The following is a 19,890-nucleotide window of genomic DNA, read 5'->3' on the forward strand; positions in this document are numbered from 1 at the left end:
TGTTGCATAGGTGAAATCGACAGGTCTAGGCAACCAATTGGATATGGAGTTTCAGTCTTTCCTACGCACTTATCACACTCTGTCTATATAGCATTTTTCAGAATGCCTCTCTTCACTGCAAAGCTGAGAACTTTATAGGATAATGACTATATCTTATTCACTATGCTAAGCACAGTGCCTTGTACATAGTAGGAGCTTAATAAATCTTAATCCTCAGTCATATAAAGTGAAAGAAATGAGACTGAATGTGGACTGATAATAGACAGATTAGTCCCTCTCGCTGAAGGAATATTCTCCAGCCAAGATGGCCAAGTAGGTGGGACTGAATGATATGTAAGGTTTCTTCTAGATTTAACATTCTATGTTGTGATGTCCTTTCTAGCTTCCATATGCAATATTCTTTGTTCAGCTCTGACATTTCTATTTCAAAACCTAAGCCTTAGTTTTATCATCAGTAAAATGGAAATGATACTTGCACTATTGATTATATTATTGTTGTTGTTGTTATCGTAGTCTTTGTTTTAAGGTCCCTTCCAATTCTGTAATTCTATGTTTATGATTCTAGACCCAGCATCTCTTGATCCAAACCTCCACATTCTGGCCAGCAGCCCTAGTCCTGTACCTTTGATCCCTTGAGAGCAGGATCTGTTTCTCTTTTTCTAATTTCTGTCCCTGGTGTTTGCACAGTGCCTGGCACATAGCAGGCACTTAATAAATGTTTATTGAATTGAATTAAAGTAGAAGAGCCAGGTGCTTCCCTGGTCTGAGGTGATCCCAAGAGTAACTTGGAACTTTCCTTTGCTTCATCCAGATAATGACTCAGATGCTATGAGCAGCTCTTATGAATCCTATGATGATGAAGAAGAGGATGGAAAAGGGCAGCAGTTAACCCACCAGTGGCCCTCAGAGGAAGCCTCCATGCACCTGGTGAAAGACTGCAGAATCTGTGCCTTCCTACTACGGAAAAAGCGCTTTGGCCAGTGGGCCAAGCAACTGACTCTTATCAGAGACAACCAGCTGTTGGTGAGATAGAGTGATTTTGCATGTATGTGTGTATAGGTGATATGTGTGCTTACATGTATGTATGTACAGCTTGTGTCAGCCACACATGCATGCACATGCACATGAACAAAGAATGCTAATCATGGAATCTCTGCTCTTACACTTCATGTGACCATATAAGAGACATTTTCCCTCCCTGTAAAATAGGGATAGTAACACTTGTCTTACCTCGTAAGACATTTGTGGTAAGTGCTTTGTCACTGTAAAGTGCCATCAAAGTGAAAATCCTTGTAATTGCTATACTTCTAAAGATCCATCTCATTGGATTTAATATTATCTTTACCATTATACATTGTCACCTTTGAGTTGCTTTAGCTCAGAGCTCAACTTGTGGTCTGAATTTTTTTTCCCAATATTTTGATAACTGCATTTCAGTACCTTTGGTTTCTTTGGTAATCCTACATATTTTACTTTATTCATTCAAAGACATTCTGAGAAGGGGATCCAGAGACTTCACCAGACTGCCACAAGAGGTCCATGACACAAAACAAGACCTAAGAACCTCTGCTTTAGTTAAAATAATAAAATCGTTCCCTGATGGCCAGACCTTAGGTGATGAGCCTCTTCTCTATTCTGTTAGTAAACTAAGTCCCACATAGTCCATCACTGGGCTCATCCTCAAATTCTTCCCAGTAGATAAAGCCTGTGAGGATACTATGATATCCTTCAAGAATCCAGGTTCTCTTCCTACATTGATGAGGCATATAAGGAAGATCTAATTCATGGAACTATAAATATTTTTATTTACAATAATTTCCCTTTTGTTCCTCATGCCTCACTGTGGCATAGATAAGATTCTGGGTTTTCCAAGGTTATGCAAGTGGAAGGCAAGCTCTGGCAGGTCCTTCCAAGCTCAAAAGCTATTAGAAATGGCCTTGGCAATGCACTGTGCGTGTCTTATCCAAGGACTAGCTCAGCTAACTGTGGAAAGGTTCATCACTGAAAGGCTGGCTATTAGATGATCCATTCTTTCGCTCTGGCAGCTGATAAAGCAAATAAAAATACAAAATGGCCCTCAGTTCTGGGTATCCCCTCTTCTGTTTCCATAGCAACATAGCTATGTCTCCCATAGCATAGAGAGAGAGCAGAAAAGGGGGCACTTTTTAAAACTATGTACAAATAGGAATTTAACTGTTTATAATCTGAATGTTATCTTTGTCCAAATGTTAGATTTTCATGGTATCAGTTAATATTGTTAAGCTATATGTGGTACGAAGGAAAGAGGTAATGGGTCCGTATCTAAGGTCAGTAGGACAAGTGTTCCTATGTGTGATGATCCTGCCTGGATTGGATTGAGCTAGATTGGACAAATTAGCTACCAAGTGCACATTAGTTCCTGGGGGGTTAGGATGAGGGTGAGGGGTGTCCCTAGAGTCCTGAGCTATGCTTGGGCTCCTGGTTACAATCTCTCTCTCTGTAGCTACTGGGGAGCCAGTGTGAAGTGAACCTGCTCTTTCTGTCACTGTAAGATATGACAAAGACCCTGAAAGTGTGCTATACCTCTGTCTTTCTTCTTTTCTCCTTCCCTTTACTTTTCTCCCATTCTCTCTCCTTTCTCTTTTTCTTTCCCCCCACCCTCGCTCTCTCTCTCTCTCTCCCTCACTGTCTACCTCTTCCCCCTCCTTCTCTCTCTCTCACTCTCTTTCTCTCTCCCTCTCTCCAGTGTTACAAAAACTCCAAGGACCACCAGCCCCATCTGAAGCTGGCCTTGGGCGTCTGTAATGTCATTTATGTGCCCAGGGATGGACGTCGCAAGAAGCATGAGCTACGCTTCTCTCTGGGTGGCACAGAGGCCCTGGTTCTGGCTGTACAGAGCAAGGAACAGGCTGAAGAGTGGCTGAAGGTAGGAACACTAGTCTTTTCTCAGGCCAAGCTGCCTCAATTCCCTAAGGTGGGGGGGTGGGGGGAGACTGCGTATCTCTCAAGCATGTTTGGATTTCCCAGGTTCTGAATTGGCAATCAGACCCAGGGCAGGAATTAGCCTGATCCACACAGCCATTATATACAACTCAGCTCATTTCGTGATCCTTACTGGGGGAAGAGAGAGGAATTATCTGGGAGTGTTAGGAATCTGGGACAGTTCTGAACATCTGGTAAAATGTTAGAGTGTGAAGGAATCTTAGAACATAAAATGTCAGCAGCAAGGTTCTTTAGAGCATAGAATATCAAATCTGGAGGGGGACCTTAGAACACAGAATTTTGAAACTAGAAGGGAACTGAGAGATTATCTAATCAAAGCTCCTCATTTTACAGAGAAAGCCAAGGAGGCAAATTGACTTGCCTGAGTTCACATAACTAGCTAACAGCAAAGCCAGGACTGAAATCCCAGTATCCTGATTTCTGTTCAAGGACCCTTTCACTCTACCACACTGTCAATATCTCCCTAGGACCCCAGAAGGGGGTGTCTGTGGCTCTCCCTCCTCTTATGGTCCTATTAAAACACTGCAACTTAGACCTACATCTCTTTCAGGCTTTCTGTGGTCATCTGTTCACTGGATATTTGGTTTCTTCTCTTTACTCTTTTTGTCCTAGGAATAAAAGGGAGCTGAGTTGGATGATCTATAACGTTGCTTCCAGCTCTGATATCCTGTGATTTTAAGCCTAGAATTAATGTAACTGGGCAAGACAGTTCTTCTTCTTGGGCCTCAGTTTCCTCCTTGGTGAAATGAAGAGGTTGTATTAGATGAGTTCTGAGGTCCCTCTCAGTTCTGAAGTTCTATATTTCCCTGAGACTAGCATTGGGGCACTAGGAAGACTCCCAAAGTGGGAGGCAGGTGAGACTTGGCTTCTAGTTCCTAAATTACCACTAAAACTAACTGTGAGACCCTGAGCCAATCTCTGAGCTCCAGTTTCTTCCTTTATGAAAATGAGATGATAATTCCTGCCCTGCCTGCCTTGGTATTGTAAAAATCAAATGAGACAATATGTGTGAAAGCTCTTTTAAACTGTATATGCATGTAAGAGATGATTATATTAAAGCATCTCTGTTTCACAAGGCTCCTTGCAAAGAGTACCAGTATCACCCAAAATCCTTCCAGTTGGGGCATCTTTCTCTCTATCCCTTCCCTCTACATTTATTTTTTGAAAAGATGAGAATGTTTCATGCTTATTCTGGTCCTTTTCATAGGTTATCAAAGAGGTGAGCAAGTCTAGTGGTGGAGCAGATGGAACAGAGGAGCCCAAGTCCCCAGTTTTACAGTGCAAACTAGACCTAGACAAGGTAGAGTCTCTTTCTGAGTGTCCCCCAGCCCTCTAAGGAAGCTCATCGCTTGAAACAAGAGTGACTTTATTCATTGATTCATCTATCAAATATTTGCCAGCTGCTCAAAATGTGCAAATCACTGTTTATTCCGAAGGGGATACAAAGATGCAGTATCATCAGATTTTGAACTGAAAAAGGGCCCTAAGAAATCAACTATTCCAATGACCTATTTTTACAGATGAAAACATCAAAGGCAATAAAGGCTAAATAATGTGTCTGCACTCACAAAAGTAGTAAGTAGCAGATCCAGGGATCAGATCCAGGACCCTTGACTCCAAATCTACTGCTTATTTCACTAGGATATGCTGCCTTGATTTATTGTTAAATTTAATTTTTATTCTGAATTTAATACCATGTATATATGTGTATGTATATTTATTTCCTTATTTGTTTGTGAGTTTCCATAGCAGATTGCCTTGCTTTCTTATGGAGCTCATAAACTAGTAGTGGTGAAGAAGGCATGAATACAAATGCCTCTAATACAAGGTATAATGGTATAAGGAGCATAAGAAAGATACAACAAACTATGAAAATTCAGTGGAGGAAAAGATCAAAAGAGATTTCACAGTGGTGATGCTGGAGTTGGGCCTGAAAGGATGAAATGGGTTTATTTTTTCTTCTTGTTATTAACTTTTTAAAAAAAAACTAATTAACATTTATTTTATCTCTCTCCCACCCCAGTCTACCCCAGGAGAGGAAAAAAAAAGCCTGTAACAAATATACATAGTCAAGGCAAACAAATTCTCCCATTGGCCATTTCCAAAAATGGGTCTCCTTCTGCTTATATAGTTCATCCCCTTTCTGTCAGAAGGTGGGTGGCATTCTTCTTGATTAGTCTTCTCATTGCACTGACAAGAGCTCATAAGACTTGATGAATTGAATTTGCTCCTGTGGAAATGAGGAGGTGGAGAGAGGGATAGAGAATGTACTGGGTAACACAATTAGGATCCAAAAGGACATGTAAAAGCAGGGAAGATGTGCTAGAGCTAATAGATGAAATGTAATGAGGATAAAATATAAAGGCCTACATTTGAGTTTGAAAATAAATCAGTTACATCTACAGCATGAGGTAGATATTGCTAGATAACAGTTCTTATGAAAAAGACCTGGTGGTTTTCACAGAATCTCAGAGTTGGAAGGAACTTCAGAAATCATTTTGTCCAACATGCACCTAAATGCAAATCCCTTTTACAACATCCTTAATATTAGATAGTCACCCAGCCTATGCTTGAAGACCTCTAGTGATCGAGAACCCACTATCTCCAAAGGAAGGAAAGGAAATATACATTTATTAAGCACGTCCCATGTGTCAGGCCTTGTGCCAAGTGTTTTTTTTTTTTTTAATAACTATTACCTCATTTGATCCTCATAACAACTCTGCAATGTAGGTGTTACTATTATCTATTTTATAGTTGAGGAAACTGAGGCAAATTGAGGTAAGTGACTTGCCTGGGGACACACTGCTAGTGTCTGAGACCATATTTGAACTCAGGACCCCAGGCCCAGCAATCTATCTGCCTCATCACCTAGCTGCCTCTAGGCAGCCTATTCTTTTTTTGGACCACTCTATTAGTAAGGTGTTTTTTTGTTTGTTTTTGATAACATCTTTATCTTCCTCTATAACTTCTGTTCATTGCTCTTAATTCTTCCCTCTGGGGCCAAGCAGAAAAGTATGATCTCATTTCCATGTAAATCTTCATGAACTGCTGTATTGTGTTTGTATGTATTTATGTGTGTGCGTGTATATGTATGCACACACCCCCTAGTGGCTAACCTTTTGGCAATAGCATTGAGCTGCAAGGAAAAATCATTTCCTCCCTCTCTGAGCCTCAGTTTCTTCCTCCTTAAAAGAGAATTAATAGTTGCCTACCTACTTCATAGGACCATTATGAGAAAAGTACTTTGTGGACCTTTCAAGCACTATAAAACTGCAAATTATTATTGTTCTTTATTAGCTAGATTGTTCTTCAGATGATAGAGACAACGGTCCATCAAAAGCTCCATACTCAAAGCCTTTCTACCTTGGTAACTCCTGGGAGAGCTTGGGGTCTTCCAACAGGGTGTGAGACCATCATATGACCATGACAATGAAAGCAGGACTTCAGTGTGGGAGTAGATGAATGAGTGAGTGAATATATTTGCGGAAGGTGGCACAGTTGAGGAGAGAATGGGTCCTGACTGTTTTCTCTTCTTTCAGAGATTATCCCCAGATAAGCAGACATCAGACTCTGACAGCATCAGCACAGGAGAAGGCTGTTTGAGCAATAGTCGCCGTGAGCCAGGGGACTCTGGTGAGAGCCTCACTCCTGCCCTGAACAGGTGGTAGATCCCCAGAGCTTCCTCAAAGGAGCCCTATGGGAGGATGTGTGTGTGTTTGTGTATGAGTGCATGGAGGAGCAGAGAGTGATTATGCCTCTTAATGTGTGTGTATGTGTGCATGTATGGGGGGGAGGCAAAGTGGTTGTGTGTATGTGTGTGATGATATGTGCGTGTCTTGGGGCAGGGAGTGGTCATGCCTCTTAGTGTGTGTGGGGTGTGTGCGTGGGTAGGTGTGTGTTGTTGGAGCTGCCTATTCACAGGAAAGTTTTAAGCAGCCACACACTGTATACAAGTGTAGTTGTTGATAGAGCAGAACGCTATACATGCTTGTGTGTCCTAGAATAACTCTTCTCTAAGAGTTCCCTTGAAGCTAAGTGGGGGCTGTGGGACCCCAGAATGCAGTCCCAGGAGAGGGTCTGCAGGCTCCTCCCATCAAGTACCTGTGGCATGGTTGCTCCAGTAGTGACTGAGTCAAAGGACCTGAGCTTGAATCCCTCCTAGCTGGGCCACGTTGGACAAGCCACTTAGCTGTCTAGGCCTCCGTTTTCTACTGTACAAAATGGAAGGGGGGGGCAGCTAGGTGGCACAGTGGATGGAACACTGGCCCTGAAGTCAGGAGGACCTGAATTCAAATCCGGGCTCAGACCAAACATTTGACACTTAACTAGCTGTGTGACCCTGGGCAAGTCACTTAACTCCAACTGCCTAAGGAAAAAAAAAAGGAGGGGAAGAGGGGGGGAATGGGGAACTTTCTGGTACTTTCTCCATAATGTCTTTCTTATGTCCCCCAAACTAGATGTAATCTCTTCTTTTAACCCCCATAGCATGCTTCTTTTCTGTCTTTTATGGCCTTTACCCCATTGAGTCCAGTACTGTAGATATTCTTGCATGTGTCTCATTTCCCCTGTTAGACTGTGAGGGCCCGCTCTATGGCTCTTACTGAACAGGAGGAATGTTGTTGGTGAGAGTCATACTTTTGCTTAGAGTTGAACAAGGTGACCCCTGAAGTCCCTTATAGCTCTGAAATTCTGTGACTGAAATGTGTATGTGAGAAAGTCATCAAGTTGATCCTTTTACATCCTGGAGAGCCTTCAAATTTAAGAAGTATCAATTAATTATAGTAACTTACTGTAGCAATTTTTATTCAGCAAAGCAATATTACATGCATTGTCTCCTATTGATTGCATTTGTTACTTAAATAATCTTGTGAAACTCACAGGTTTTATTAAACGTGGCAGTCTTGTTATTATTTACCTCAGTTTCCTCATCTGTAAAATCCAGATAATAGTAGCACCCACCTCCCAGGGTTGCTGTGAGGATCAAATGAAATAAAAACGTAAAATGCTCAGCACAGTGCCTGGCACACAACAATAAGCACTTTATAAATGTCAGCTACTATTGTTGTTATTATTATATATGGCAGTTAGGTAACAGAATGGGGATAGAGTGCCAGACTTGAAGTCAGAAAGGCCTGAATGTGAATTCTACCTTAAATACTTACTAGTTCAACCTCTCACAACCTCAGCTTCCTCAGCTGTAAAATGGGGATAATCATAGTACCTACCTTATGGTGGTGTTGTAAGTATTAATTTATGTAAAGCTTGTGTAAAATGCTTGGAAAACCTTGAAGTAATGCTGTGTAAATGTTATTATTATTATTAGGTAAGAAAACTGAAGCCAAGAGAGCTTAAGTGACTTATCTGAGATTACAAACCAAGTTAGTTACTGAATTTTAGAAACAAAAAGGACTTCAGAGACCCTCTATTCCAAATCTATTCTCAATTCCCAGAATCAGGAAGGATAATAAGCAGGATAAGGGTGAGGCTCTGGAATTCTGAGAACAGCCTTCTCCACTCTACTCATCCCTCTGTTTCTGTGATAGGGAGAGGCAAGAAGAGCAGCCTGGCAGAGCTGAAGGGCTCTGTCAGCCGCGCCGCTGGCCGGAAGATCAACCGCATCATTAGCTTCTCCAAGAAGAAGTCACAGACCGAAGATGCACAGATGTCTCCAGCAGAAGAAGGGGTCCCATGCTGTGGTTGGTATAGGAGTCTATAGGGTATTGCTACACCATGAGCCAGACAGTGCTGCTGACTCCTGAAGACAAAGGGGTTATAGTAGACATTTAGTCTAACCTGCTAGAGAGGGCTTGAATTGTCTTGTCTCCTATACAGTGCAGGATATCTCAGTTCAGTTTAGTAAACATTTATTAAGGCATTGTTGTATGCAAGGCAATGGGGGTGATAAAAAGGCAAAAATAGGAAGCAGCGTGATACAGTGGAACAAGCAGTGAGTTTGGAGGGTCACCTGGAAGTGATTCTGCCATTTACTACCTGTGTGACTTTGGGCAAATCACTTAACATCTCTGGGCCTCAGTTTCCTCACCTATAAAAGAAGGCAGTTGGACTAGATTTAAGGGCTATTCCATCTTTATCTCTGTGAAACAAACCCTGCCCTTGAGGAGCTTGCATTCTTCTCGGAGGATGCAACATATACACAAATAAGTATAATATAAAGAAAACTGAGAAGGAAGAAAGTGCTAACAAGTTGGGGAATCAGGGAGTTTCATGGAGGAAGGGGCATCTGCACTGAGCCATGATGGAAAACAAGGTTTCTGAGAGGTGGTGAGGGGAAGAGTGCATTCTAGGTTAGAGGGCAGCCTTTGGGAATGCACAGATAGGAGATGGAGAGCTAAGTTGAAGGAAGAGTTAACCATCCAGTTTAGCTAAAAAGTAGAATTTGTAAAGGAGAAGAATATAAATTAAAGATGGAAAAGTAAGTAGGAATCAGACTGCATAGGGTCTTCAATGTTAGGGAAAGAAATTCTAATTTTATTCTAGAGGCAGTGGGGAGCCACTGAAGGTTCGTGAGCAGAAGAGTGATATGATCAGACTTGTACCTTATGAAAATTATTTTGGAAGCCCTGGAGGATGAATTGGAAAAGGGACAGACTAGAAAAAGAGAGACCAATTAAGAGGCCATGAGTCCTTTCAGGAGTAATGAAGACCTGAGAACTAGGGTGGGGTAGCAGCCATGTGTGTAGAGAGAAGACAGGTGTAAGAGAAGTTATAGAGGCCAAAACTTAGTAACTGACTGAATATATTAGGGTAAAGAAGAGAAGAGAGTTAAGGATGAGCTCAGTATTGTGTCTGAGGTCCTATCCATGCCTTAGTACTAAGTACGTGTCTAAATTCCCAGTCTTTTTGGCTCCATGTATGGGATCTGAGGCCCTGGGATGGCCAGCACTGCGTCATTTTATTTCACTTCTCCTTGGGTGACCTTCCCCTCTTTCAGGAAACTTCCCTGAGTTTGCTGTACTCTAGTAGGAAGTTGCATGGTCTATACTATTTGGCTATCCCTTCTCAACAGAAGACACCATGAAAGTTGAGCTAAAGGGCTTCTAGATTTGATGACATTCCATGTTCTATGATCCCTTCCAGCTCTAACATTCCATGTTCTTTAAGTTCAAAGCAAGAAGAAGAGCTCTTGGTTATTTCTGTTACATAGATTTTTCCAAATTTTGCTTGCTTTACTCAGTAGCTATGCATAAAGTCTTTACACCCTTCTCTGAATTCTTTTATTTGTCATTTCTTAACACATAATGATAATCCATTATATTAATGCATCACAACTTGTTTAGCCATTCCTTAGTGTACATCTGTGTTGGTGCTAGTTCTTTGCCATCCTGGTTATTCTCAATTTAAAAAAAAATCATGCACAGGTGGGTGTGATACCCCAGTCTTACTGCCCCCCAAGCTTTTCCTCATTTCTTTCACCAGTGATCCAGGTCCTGGTGGGCATGTTGTCTGCTGATAGAAGCAGAGAGAGGGTCATGGAGCAGTAGTCCTGTGTCATCACAGGGACTCATGCAGCTCCTCCTTGTTCTCAACCAGCTGGGATGCCTTGAAGGCTTTCCTAGCCCTGAGATTCTAGGATCCTGTGGTCCTATGACTGAACTGTAAATCATTAAGAAATCATAAAGTTTCTTCTTTCCCATCAATGCAGGTTACTTAAACGTCTTGGGGAACCAGTGCTGGAGGGAACGCTGGTGTCGCCTCAAGGGCAACAAATTATATTTCCACAAGGATCACACAGACCTTCGGACCCATGTGAATGCCATCAGCCTTCAGGGCTGTGAGGTTGTGCCAGGTTTTGGCCCCAAGCACCCATTTGCTTTCAGGATTCTCCGTGGCCGGCAGGAGGTCTCTATTTTGGAGGTAACTGTAAAATCCCTGAAATGTTCTAAGTGGTTTAGAGACTTGGAAAGAGCCATTCTTTTAAGGTTTTTAAGGTTTTAAGAGATAAATATGACTTATTATGTATTATGTGCCACACAATCCATTAGTCTTTTCCCTTCTTTATGCCTCTATTTCTCTACAATTTGGGGATGCTTTTTTTTTTTGGAATTTTTTTTTTTTTTTGGTGAGACAATTGGGGTTAAGTGACTTGCCCAAGGTTACACAACTACTATCAAATATCTGAGGCCAGATTTGAACTCAGGTCTTCCTTACTCCAAGGCCAGAGCTTTATCCACTGTGCCACCTAGCTGTCCCTTGAGGATGCTTTCTTCTCCTTCATAATGAGCTAAGACATGGTGAGGTGAGTGTCCTGAGTGCCCCCAGGTACCTGTAGAATTCCTGACTCAGGCTATTAATGTTGGGAAAAGACAGTTGGAAATATAAAACCTAGAATGTCAGAGCAAAAAGAGACTTTAGAATGTTAGGACTTCAGACTTTAGTATTTAGAACATCAGAACGTAGCATGCCAAAGCTAGGAAGGACCATAGAACTCCCCCTAAAGGGGCTGGAAAGGACCTTGGGATGTAGAATGCCAAGCTAGAATTCCTGGCAGAAAATCCTGCCTAGAGAAAGGGTAGGGCTACCCAGATTCATTCACCTATCACTTGAACGAGCCTCTCCATCCTTTGTGGAGGACTCTAAGGATGGAGAGGTCTTTAGGTGGTCTGGGGCCTAGAGAAAAGAAGGAAACAAACATTGATTAAGTGCCTACTATGTACCAGGCACCATGCTGAGCACTTTATACATATTGTCTCATTTGATTCTCATAACACCTCTATAAGGTAGGTGCTATTATCATCCTCATTTTACAGTTTAGGAAACTGAGGTAGGCAGCGATTAAATGACTTTATCTAGATTCACACAGCTAGTAAGTATCTAAGGCCAGATTTGAACTCAGGTTTTCCTGACTCCACACCCAGCATTCTCTGCACTGTACCACCTCCCTGCCTAGAGATGCTGCTACCAAGCCTAGGCTTTAGGGTGGTAGCTATTGATGTCCTTGAAAGGCAATGTGGTATAGTGGACTGGGGTGTGGCCTTGAAATCATGATAATTTGAGTTCAAAGCCTACCATACAAACTCATTAACTATGTAACCATAGGCAGGTCACTTAATCTATATATAGTTAATATAACATATATGCTTAAATCTATATAAAATCAATTTCTTCATCTTTAGAATGGGGACATTAATAGCACCTAAAAGAACTGTCAGGATCAAATGAGGTTATTTATAACAAGTGCTTTGCAAACCTTAACTATATAAACGTGAGCTAGTGTTATTATTGGCAGGTCAGTCATTCAGGCAGTCATTTGAGCACAACATTTATTACATGCATGTTATATACAGAACACTGTGATAGACACTAGAGGAAATACAATTTTTTTTAGGATACCCTATACCCTCAGTGAATTTACACTCTATTAAGGGAATATAATACAGTTATAGCATACAGTATTACAGTGATGAGTAAATTAGAGAATCATAAAACAATGTGCTACATAAAATGTGACAGAGAAGGTCATTATCAATTTGAGGGAACAGAGAAAGCTTCTTCTATGAAGGAGCATGTGACTTGTGCTTTAAAGGGAAAGTTAAAGTTCACCAGATAAAGAAGGAAGGGAAGAGGCAGCCTGAATGAAGATACAGAAGTTTAAGGGTGTGGGGGGCAGGGGGATGTTCAGAGATCAGAGAATTATCCACTGTGGCTGAAGGATAGAGTATGTAGAGGAAAACAACAGGATATAAAACTGGAAAGGGAGGGTGACTCCAAGTTGTAGAGGGCTTTGTATATTAGGCAAAGGATTCTGAACATTACTCTGGAAGCAGTAGGGGGCTAATGATTTTCAGGTGAAGGACTGACATAAGTAGAAAGATTATTCAGTAGTACAAAAGATGGGTGGTGGAGGAGAAATAGAATAGAGTTGGAAGCTATACCTCTAGGCAGGATTTTCTGCCAGGAATTCTAGCTTGGCATTCTACATCCCAAGGCTATTGGAGGAAAGAAGAAGACAGAAAATGCAAGGGACAGGGTTGCTGCGGGCCTGGCACACTTCTGAGCTCTCCTAGATATTCACCATGGCCTGTCTTATTGTGTCTCCTACCCAGGCAAGCTGTTCTGAAGACATGGGCCGCTGGTTGGGGCTGCTGTTGGCTGAGACAGGCTCCAGAGTACCTCCCGAGGCCCTGCACTATGACTATGTGGATGTGGAAACGATAGCCAGTATTGTTAGTGCTGGGCGACACTCCTTTTTGTAAGAGCCTTACGTCTAGTGATCAGAGTCAGTGTGGCCCCAGTAGGAGAGTATTAGATCAGACTCCTCCAGCTCTGTTACCAAGGAAAAATGGTCATATTGGGGATGGGGTGGGGAGGAGGGAAAAACTTAGCAAAGGAGAAGAAGATAAGCTGTAGGGAAATCTATGGATGGAGGTGAAAGAATGTAGGGAGAGAGGGATTAATAAATGGACAGATAGGAAAATGGGCAAATAAACAGATAGTTAGATGGCTAAATAGATGGTTAGATCGGTGGCAGATGGACAGATGAATATACCAACTGGATGGGTAGACTGATGGATTAATAATAGAAAGACTTTGAGGAAAAAGTATTAGTATTTTTAATAGTTCTGAAGCCTTAGGAGCTTAAAATTAGAAATTTGCTTCTCTCCTTCCTTCTCTTTGTTCTCTGCTATCTAGATTTGCAAGTTCCTGTCAGGGCCGATGGCCTGAGCCTAGGGTCTATGATGAGGTCCCCTATGAGAAGATTCAGGTATGAACATATGAATCTTGCCCAGCAGAGTGGTCAAGTCCCTGGTCCTTCTCCTTATGCTGTAGACTTTTTTTCTCCCTTTTCCTTTCACCATAGTATTATCCCAGTACTGCCATGAGTCCTGAAGGTTAACTTCTTTAAATATGGAAATAGTTGGTGGGTAGGATGGCTAGAGTGCCAGATCTGGAGCCAAGAAGTTGTTATTGTTCAGTCATTTTCACTCATGTCCAACTCATTTGGGGTTTTCTTGGCAAAGATACTGGAGTGGTTTGCCATTTGCTTCTCCAGCTCATTTTATGGATGAGGAATTGAGGCAAACAGGGTTAAGTGACTTACCCAAGGTCACACAGCTAGTCACTGTCTGAGGCTGGATTTGAACTCGTGCATCAGGGAGATATGAGTTCAAATCTGCCCTCAAACATTTACTAACTGTGTGCCCTGGTAAAGTCATATAATCTCTTTTTGCCTCAGTTTCCTCAACTATAAAATGGGAAAAAATCAAGTTGTTGTGAGGATCAAATGAAATAGGATTTGTATATGGTGCTTAGCACATTGCCTGATACATAGCAGGTGCTATATAAATGCTTATTCCCTTTGTCCTTCCCTTCCCCATCCCAACTCCTGTCTTTGCTTTCAGGGACACAGTGCCTCCCAATGTCTGTCTTAGTGTAGGCTGCTCCCCACATTTAATAAACCTGAGCCTACAGCAGTGAGTCTTTATTCAGCTTTTGTCATGGCAGTCATGAAGTCACAGACCCTGTGAGCTAAAGCTTGGTAGGGTTTTCTTGGATCCTAAATAGTCTCCTTTTGCCCTTCTCTTTAGAACGATGAGCCCAAGCATCCATCTGGGGCCCAAGTGAAGCGACATGCCTCTTCCTGCAGTGAAAAGTCACTCCGTGTAGACACACAAGTCAAAATAAAGCGCCATGCTTCTAGTAGGTTTTGTCCAGGGACTTCTTCCCCAAGTAAGATAAGAGATGGGGAAGATTTCTAAGGACCCTTCCAGCTCTGAAGTTTTATGCTCTAACATTATATGTTCCAATGTACCTTTTAGCGCTAACATTTTTTATTCTGTCTAATAGTTTAGATTCTAATATTTTATGTTCCAAGGTTTCTTCTGACTCTAATATTTTACATTCTTTGTTTAATATTCCATATTCTTTGTTCTAAAATCTCTTTGGGCTCTGAATATCAGTGATTTTATTCAGTGGTTTTCTTTCTGCTTAGAAAGACACACACTGTTCCAAAAGTCTTAGTGCAGTTTTAAGCTATTATATATTCGTTTCCCACACCTATTCTGTATATACACCTATTTTCATAAGTTCAATAGGTATTTTGTGAATCCACACTCCTAAAAATATAGTGCATGGGCCCCTCTCTGTAAACTTGTCTTTGATAGCCCACCATGGGCAGTTATCCCCAAACTGAAGCATTTCCTAAGAAGGTACAGTAAGAATAAGAGCTATAAAACATTCTTCCCATAAACCTGGGGCTCCCTCTCCCACAAATACTCCCACCATCAGAAAGATGAGTAGACACAGATTTAAGCGTATCCTGGAAAGGAGGCACACACAGGATAAGGAAAGAAGCACATGTAGCTTCTCTTGCCTCTAGTACTACAGGGGCTCCAACATCCTTTCCATTTATGAGATGTCTTCATGTTGCTCCCGCTCAGGGGCAGTATTTCTACTGGGTGGCTCACTAGGCTGGGATCCTTGAACCTGCTCCTCTCTGCAGCCCAACTCCCAGATACCAGACTCATGTTCTTCTCCCATGATTGGCTCTCTTCTCTGATACCAGAAGTCATGCCTTCTCCCTCCCCCTGACCCTCTATGTTCTTGTCTCCCTATTTAGCTAGCAGATCTGCAGCAAGATGCCATTACTGGTGAGGAACGAAAAGGAGAAATATCCTCCTACCCTGTTCCCCTCTTGCAGAGGCTCAGAGGTCACACACCACTAAGCCACTCCTGGCCTCAAATGTACCCAAGGCTGGAAGACTTAGCTCTTTTAAAGGTTCTTAGGGTTGTGGCCAATCTTACACTAGTCAATGGCCAGCTAAATGCCCTTAATTCTATCAAGAGGAGCTCCTTCACATTTTATAATGACCTAACAGAACATAGACACATCTGTTCACTTTGTTAATATCTTAATACCTCATTTCCTCTTATCTGCCCCTTAATGTCTATGATTAAATCAACTGAGTTAAAAGAGACAGGAACCAACTCCTACTATATATGTAGAGAGAGAGAGAGTGTGTGTGTGTGTGTGTGTGTGTGTGTGTGTGTGTGTGTGTGTACAGTATCCCAAAAGTCTTAGTGCAATTTCAAGCTCTTAAAACAGCACTATAACTTGATACTGTATATAATACATATATATGTGTGTATTTGCATAATACACCTACATACATATATAGTTATGCTTGGGTGATATTGTGTAACTCTCCAGAGGCAGAAATTGTGTCTCCCCATCCAGAATTCTGTCTTTGTGACAATGCTGTTGGGGAGGCCATCTATTTGAGGACCCTTTTCCTCTGCTCCATCTTTATAGGTGCCAATCAATACAGGTATGGGAAGAACCGGGCAGAGGAAGATGCCCGGAGGTATCTGGTAGAAAAGGAGAAGCTGGAGAGTGAGAAAGGTTTGATCCGGAATGAGCTAATGACCTTACGAAAAGAGAAGAGGGCGCTAAAGGAGGCCTTGAAGAACAGTGCAGGTACTGGTGTTCCTCATCCCAGTCAGGAGGTACCCTTAAAACAACATGATCTTTAGGAAAGTCTAGGAAAGACCCGGGAAGTTCATTGGAATCAAGAGCAAGTGTAACTTTTTTCTGGAAATGGTCAGCTGAGGGGGTGGAAGGGTATGCACAACACACAGAAGGACCAGATTTTTCTTCCTATGGCCCTGTTGGCTAAAATGCATTCTTTTGGCTATGACTGTGTCATCCAACAATAGTTAATTTTTCTTCCCCTTTAATGACTTTCAAAGAATATTTTTAATACTTTTTTTTGTAAATTCACCTCAAAGATAATATATTATTAGCTCACATTTTACAGTGCTTTGTAATTTAAACCCCCATGAGGTAGCTTGTTCAAATATTATTGTCCCTATGTTTTGTTAATAATAATAACAGCGATTATCTGGAGAGATAACATGGAATAGTGAATAGATGACCAGTATTGGACCCAGGAAGACTTGACTTCAAGTCCTGACTCTGAACTTCACTAGCAGCAAGAGCCCAGCAAATTGTATAACTTCTCGGTGCTCTGGGGCAATTCCCTAAAACTACAAATTACAGTTTGCCAGCTGGAATTGGTGGAGAGAGCTCTCCACACTGATGAGATCACAGGACCAGATAAGAAATTATATATCAGGCAGTTGAGAGGCATTTATTAAATACCTGCTGTGTGCCAGGCATTCTGCTAGGCCCTGAGGATACAGAGGCAAAAGTGAGACAGTGTTGTCCTCTAAGAGCTTATATTCTTTTCAAATTAAATTTGTTTTTTCAAAGGATCTGGGTTCTCTCCTTCCTACCTCCCCCAACCCTTCCCCCTCATTGAAAAAGCAAAAAAAAAAATGAAATGGACTGTTAAAAACATGTATTGTCAAGCAAAACAGATAAGGAATTTATATTTTAAAGGGGGAAACAACATGTAAACATAAAAGTCTATACCAAATAATACAAGGTAATTTATGAGAGAAACCCTAGCAGCAGCTGGAAGGTCAGGAAAGGCCTCATGTAGGAAGTGATACTTAAACTGAGGTTTAGGAGAAACTAGGAAATTCTAAGAGGCAGAGGTGAGGAAAAAAGCATTCCAGGCATGGAGAATTTGGGAAGGGGAGGGGCGGGGCCCAGAAGGGAGACAGCCGATGTTAAGGGCATGGAGATGGGGGATGGAGTGTCATATGTGAGGAACAGAGAGACAACCAGATTAAGGAGAGTAATGTATAATAAGGTTCAAACAATAAGTTGGAGACAGTTTGCAAAGGGTCTTAAATGCCAAATAGAGGCATTTGTATTTAATTCTAGAAGTAACAAGAAGCTGTTTGAGTTTATTGAGTAGGAGATAGCATGGACAGACCTATGTCACTTTGGCAGCTGTAGGGAGGGTGGATTGGGAAGGAGAGACACTTGAGGGAGAGAACCCATTAGAAGGCCATTGCAATAGTGAGAGGTGATGAGAGCCTGAGCTAAGATAGTAGTTTTGAGAGTAGAAAGAAGGCATCAGGCATTAGAGACGTTGTGGAGGTGGAAAGAATTAACTCTGGTAAGTGACTGAACTTGTGACGTGAGTTAGAGTGGGAGCCTGGGGGACTGGAAGCATGGGAGTTCACCTGACAAAAATAAAGATGTTCATTGTTGGGGAATTGTGGAGGAAAAGTTAGCATACTCTGTTCTGGACGTGTCGAGTTTGAGATGCCTGTAGGACATCATTAGAAAGGTCCAGTAGGCTTTTGGTGAGGTGGGAGAGGAACGCAAAAAAGAGATTGGGTTGAATACTTGGATCTGGGATTCATCTGTATAGAGATGATAATTAAACCCATAGGAGCTGATGAGATCAATGAGGGAGTATAGAAGGAGGAGAAGAGGGCCCAGGACAGAGACTTGGGGAGCACCCAAAATTAGGTGATACATGATGCAGATGAGGAGCCAAGACAGGATATGGAAAAAGAGTGGTTAGATAGGCAGGGGGAATCCCAGGAGAAAGTAGTATTACCAAGACTCAAAGGACATAACCTGCAGGAGGAGAGAGTGGTCACCAGTGTCAAATTCAGCAGATGTGGTGAGAAGGATGAGAATTGAAAAAAGATCAGCAGATTGCCATAATTTAGCAATTAAGAGATCGTTGATAATGATGCATAAAGCCGTTTCAAATTGAGTAAAAACAGGGAGTATACTTAGCTTTTTTTCTAGGAGTTTAGCCGAGAAAGAGAAGAGAGATAAAAGACAATAGCTTGAAGGGCTGCCAGGGTCTCGTAAAGATTTTTTTTTTTTAAGAATAGAGGAAACCTGGGTATGTTTATAGGTAGCAGAGAATGAGCCAGTAGAGAAAGTGAAAGAGTGGGGACAAAAAAAGGGGGGCAATCAGCTGCAGGAAATTAAAGGAGATGGGATCAAAGGTATAAGTTGAAGGGACTGTCTTGGTGAGAAGTGCCATCTCTTTACAAGGGACTGCAGTAAAGGAGGAGAAAATGAGGAATGATTTTAGGAAATTTTGAGATGTAGCACAGGGGAGAAGAGGGAGCTCAGGGTGAGACTCTGTGGAGTATGAGTCCACCGCATCTTTTGAAATTGTAGGGAGAGCCAGTGGTGTGGGAGCTTGAGGAGAGAAGAGAAAGTTTAGAACAGCTGCTATGAGGAGGGAGAATCAATTGAGGAGGAGTAACAGGATTGCTTTACTGAATTGAGGCCCAGTTGAAATTAGATGATATAAATTTGTAGTGAACTCATCAGCACGTTTTTGTGAGGTCCTCTAGCACTGTTGAGCAAAAGGTGAGTAGGAGCAGAAGAAGCAGATTATATGAGTAATCAAAGGTTAGGATTTGGCAAGGCATAAATGACTACAACATTGAACAAGCGAATTATAGGATTAGGATTGGAAAGGCAAGAAAGTGAAGCCAGAGCCTTGGGGAAATGGCTGTGGAGAATATTTGAGGGCTCAATGGTAATGGATGTAGCACTTTCAGGTTTTCATTGGACATTATATCATGTCATCTTAGCAACAATCGAATGAGGTGGTTACTGTTCCTAGATTTTACAGGTGAGGAGACTGAGGCTTAGAGAGAAGGGACTTGCTCAAGGTCACATAGATATTAAGTGCTAGAGCCAGGGCTTACTGATTCAAAGTTCATAGCTTAGGAGAAAATGTTCTAACTATCTTCACTCCAACTTTGTCCAGAAAACCTCTTCTTGTATCCAAGATGTGCCTGGGTTCTCTAAAAGTTGGCCTGATAACTTCTGAGGCTCAGGATGCCTCTGTTTCACCAGTGTCTGAGCCAATCCAAACAGCTGAAGGTGGCTCCCTTCCTCTACTGGAAACTGTCAGAAATGTAGCTCTCATGCGTCTTATACCTCCTCCACCCTCTGTCAGAGCTCCCCAGAATCCTACTTAGGAACTAGCAGCCAAAACCCAAACTGTATCTCTAGTCTTGGCCTCAGTGAGATGCCCTGGGTTTCTCACTTTATTT

General features: G+C 41.9%; 1 protein-coding gene across 2 annotated transcripts in view; it reads left to right on the top strand.

Annotated features, from left to right (window-relative positions):
* AFAP1L1 (actin filament associated protein 1 like 1) overlaps positions 1 to 19,890 on the top strand; it is an 80,101-nt gene that overhangs the window by 49,565 nt on the left and 10,646 nt on the right. For both annotated transcript variants that reach the window (XM_027841795.1, XM_027841796.1), the window contains 10 exons: positions 812 to 1,023; positions 2,726 to 2,905; positions 4,190 to 4,282; positions 6,522 to 6,615; positions 8,526 to 8,678; positions 10,646 to 10,857; positions 13,047 to 13,192; positions 13,633 to 13,705; positions 14,529 to 14,640; positions 16,253 to 16,417. In XM_027841795.1, the coding sequence (XP_027697596.1) occupies positions 812 to 1,023; positions 2,726 to 2,905; positions 4,190 to 4,282; positions 6,522 to 6,615; positions 8,526 to 8,678; positions 10,646 to 10,857; positions 13,047 to 13,192; positions 13,633 to 13,705; positions 14,529 to 14,640; positions 16,253 to 16,417 (1,440 nt within the window). The remainder of the gene's footprint in view (positions 1 to 811; positions 1,024 to 2,725; positions 2,906 to 4,189; positions 4,283 to 6,521; positions 6,616 to 8,525; positions 8,679 to 10,645; positions 10,858 to 13,046; positions 13,193 to 13,632; positions 13,706 to 14,528; positions 14,641 to 16,252; positions 16,418 to 19,890) is intronic.

Source organism: Vombatus ursinus, unplaced genomic scaffold (assembly GCF_900497805.2).
Source record: "Vombatus ursinus unplaced genomic scaffold, bare-nosed wombat genome assembly UNPS02014863.1, whole genome shotgun sequence".
NCBI lineage: Eukaryota > Metazoa > Chordata > Mammalia > Diprotodontia > Vombatidae > Vombatus > Vombatus ursinus.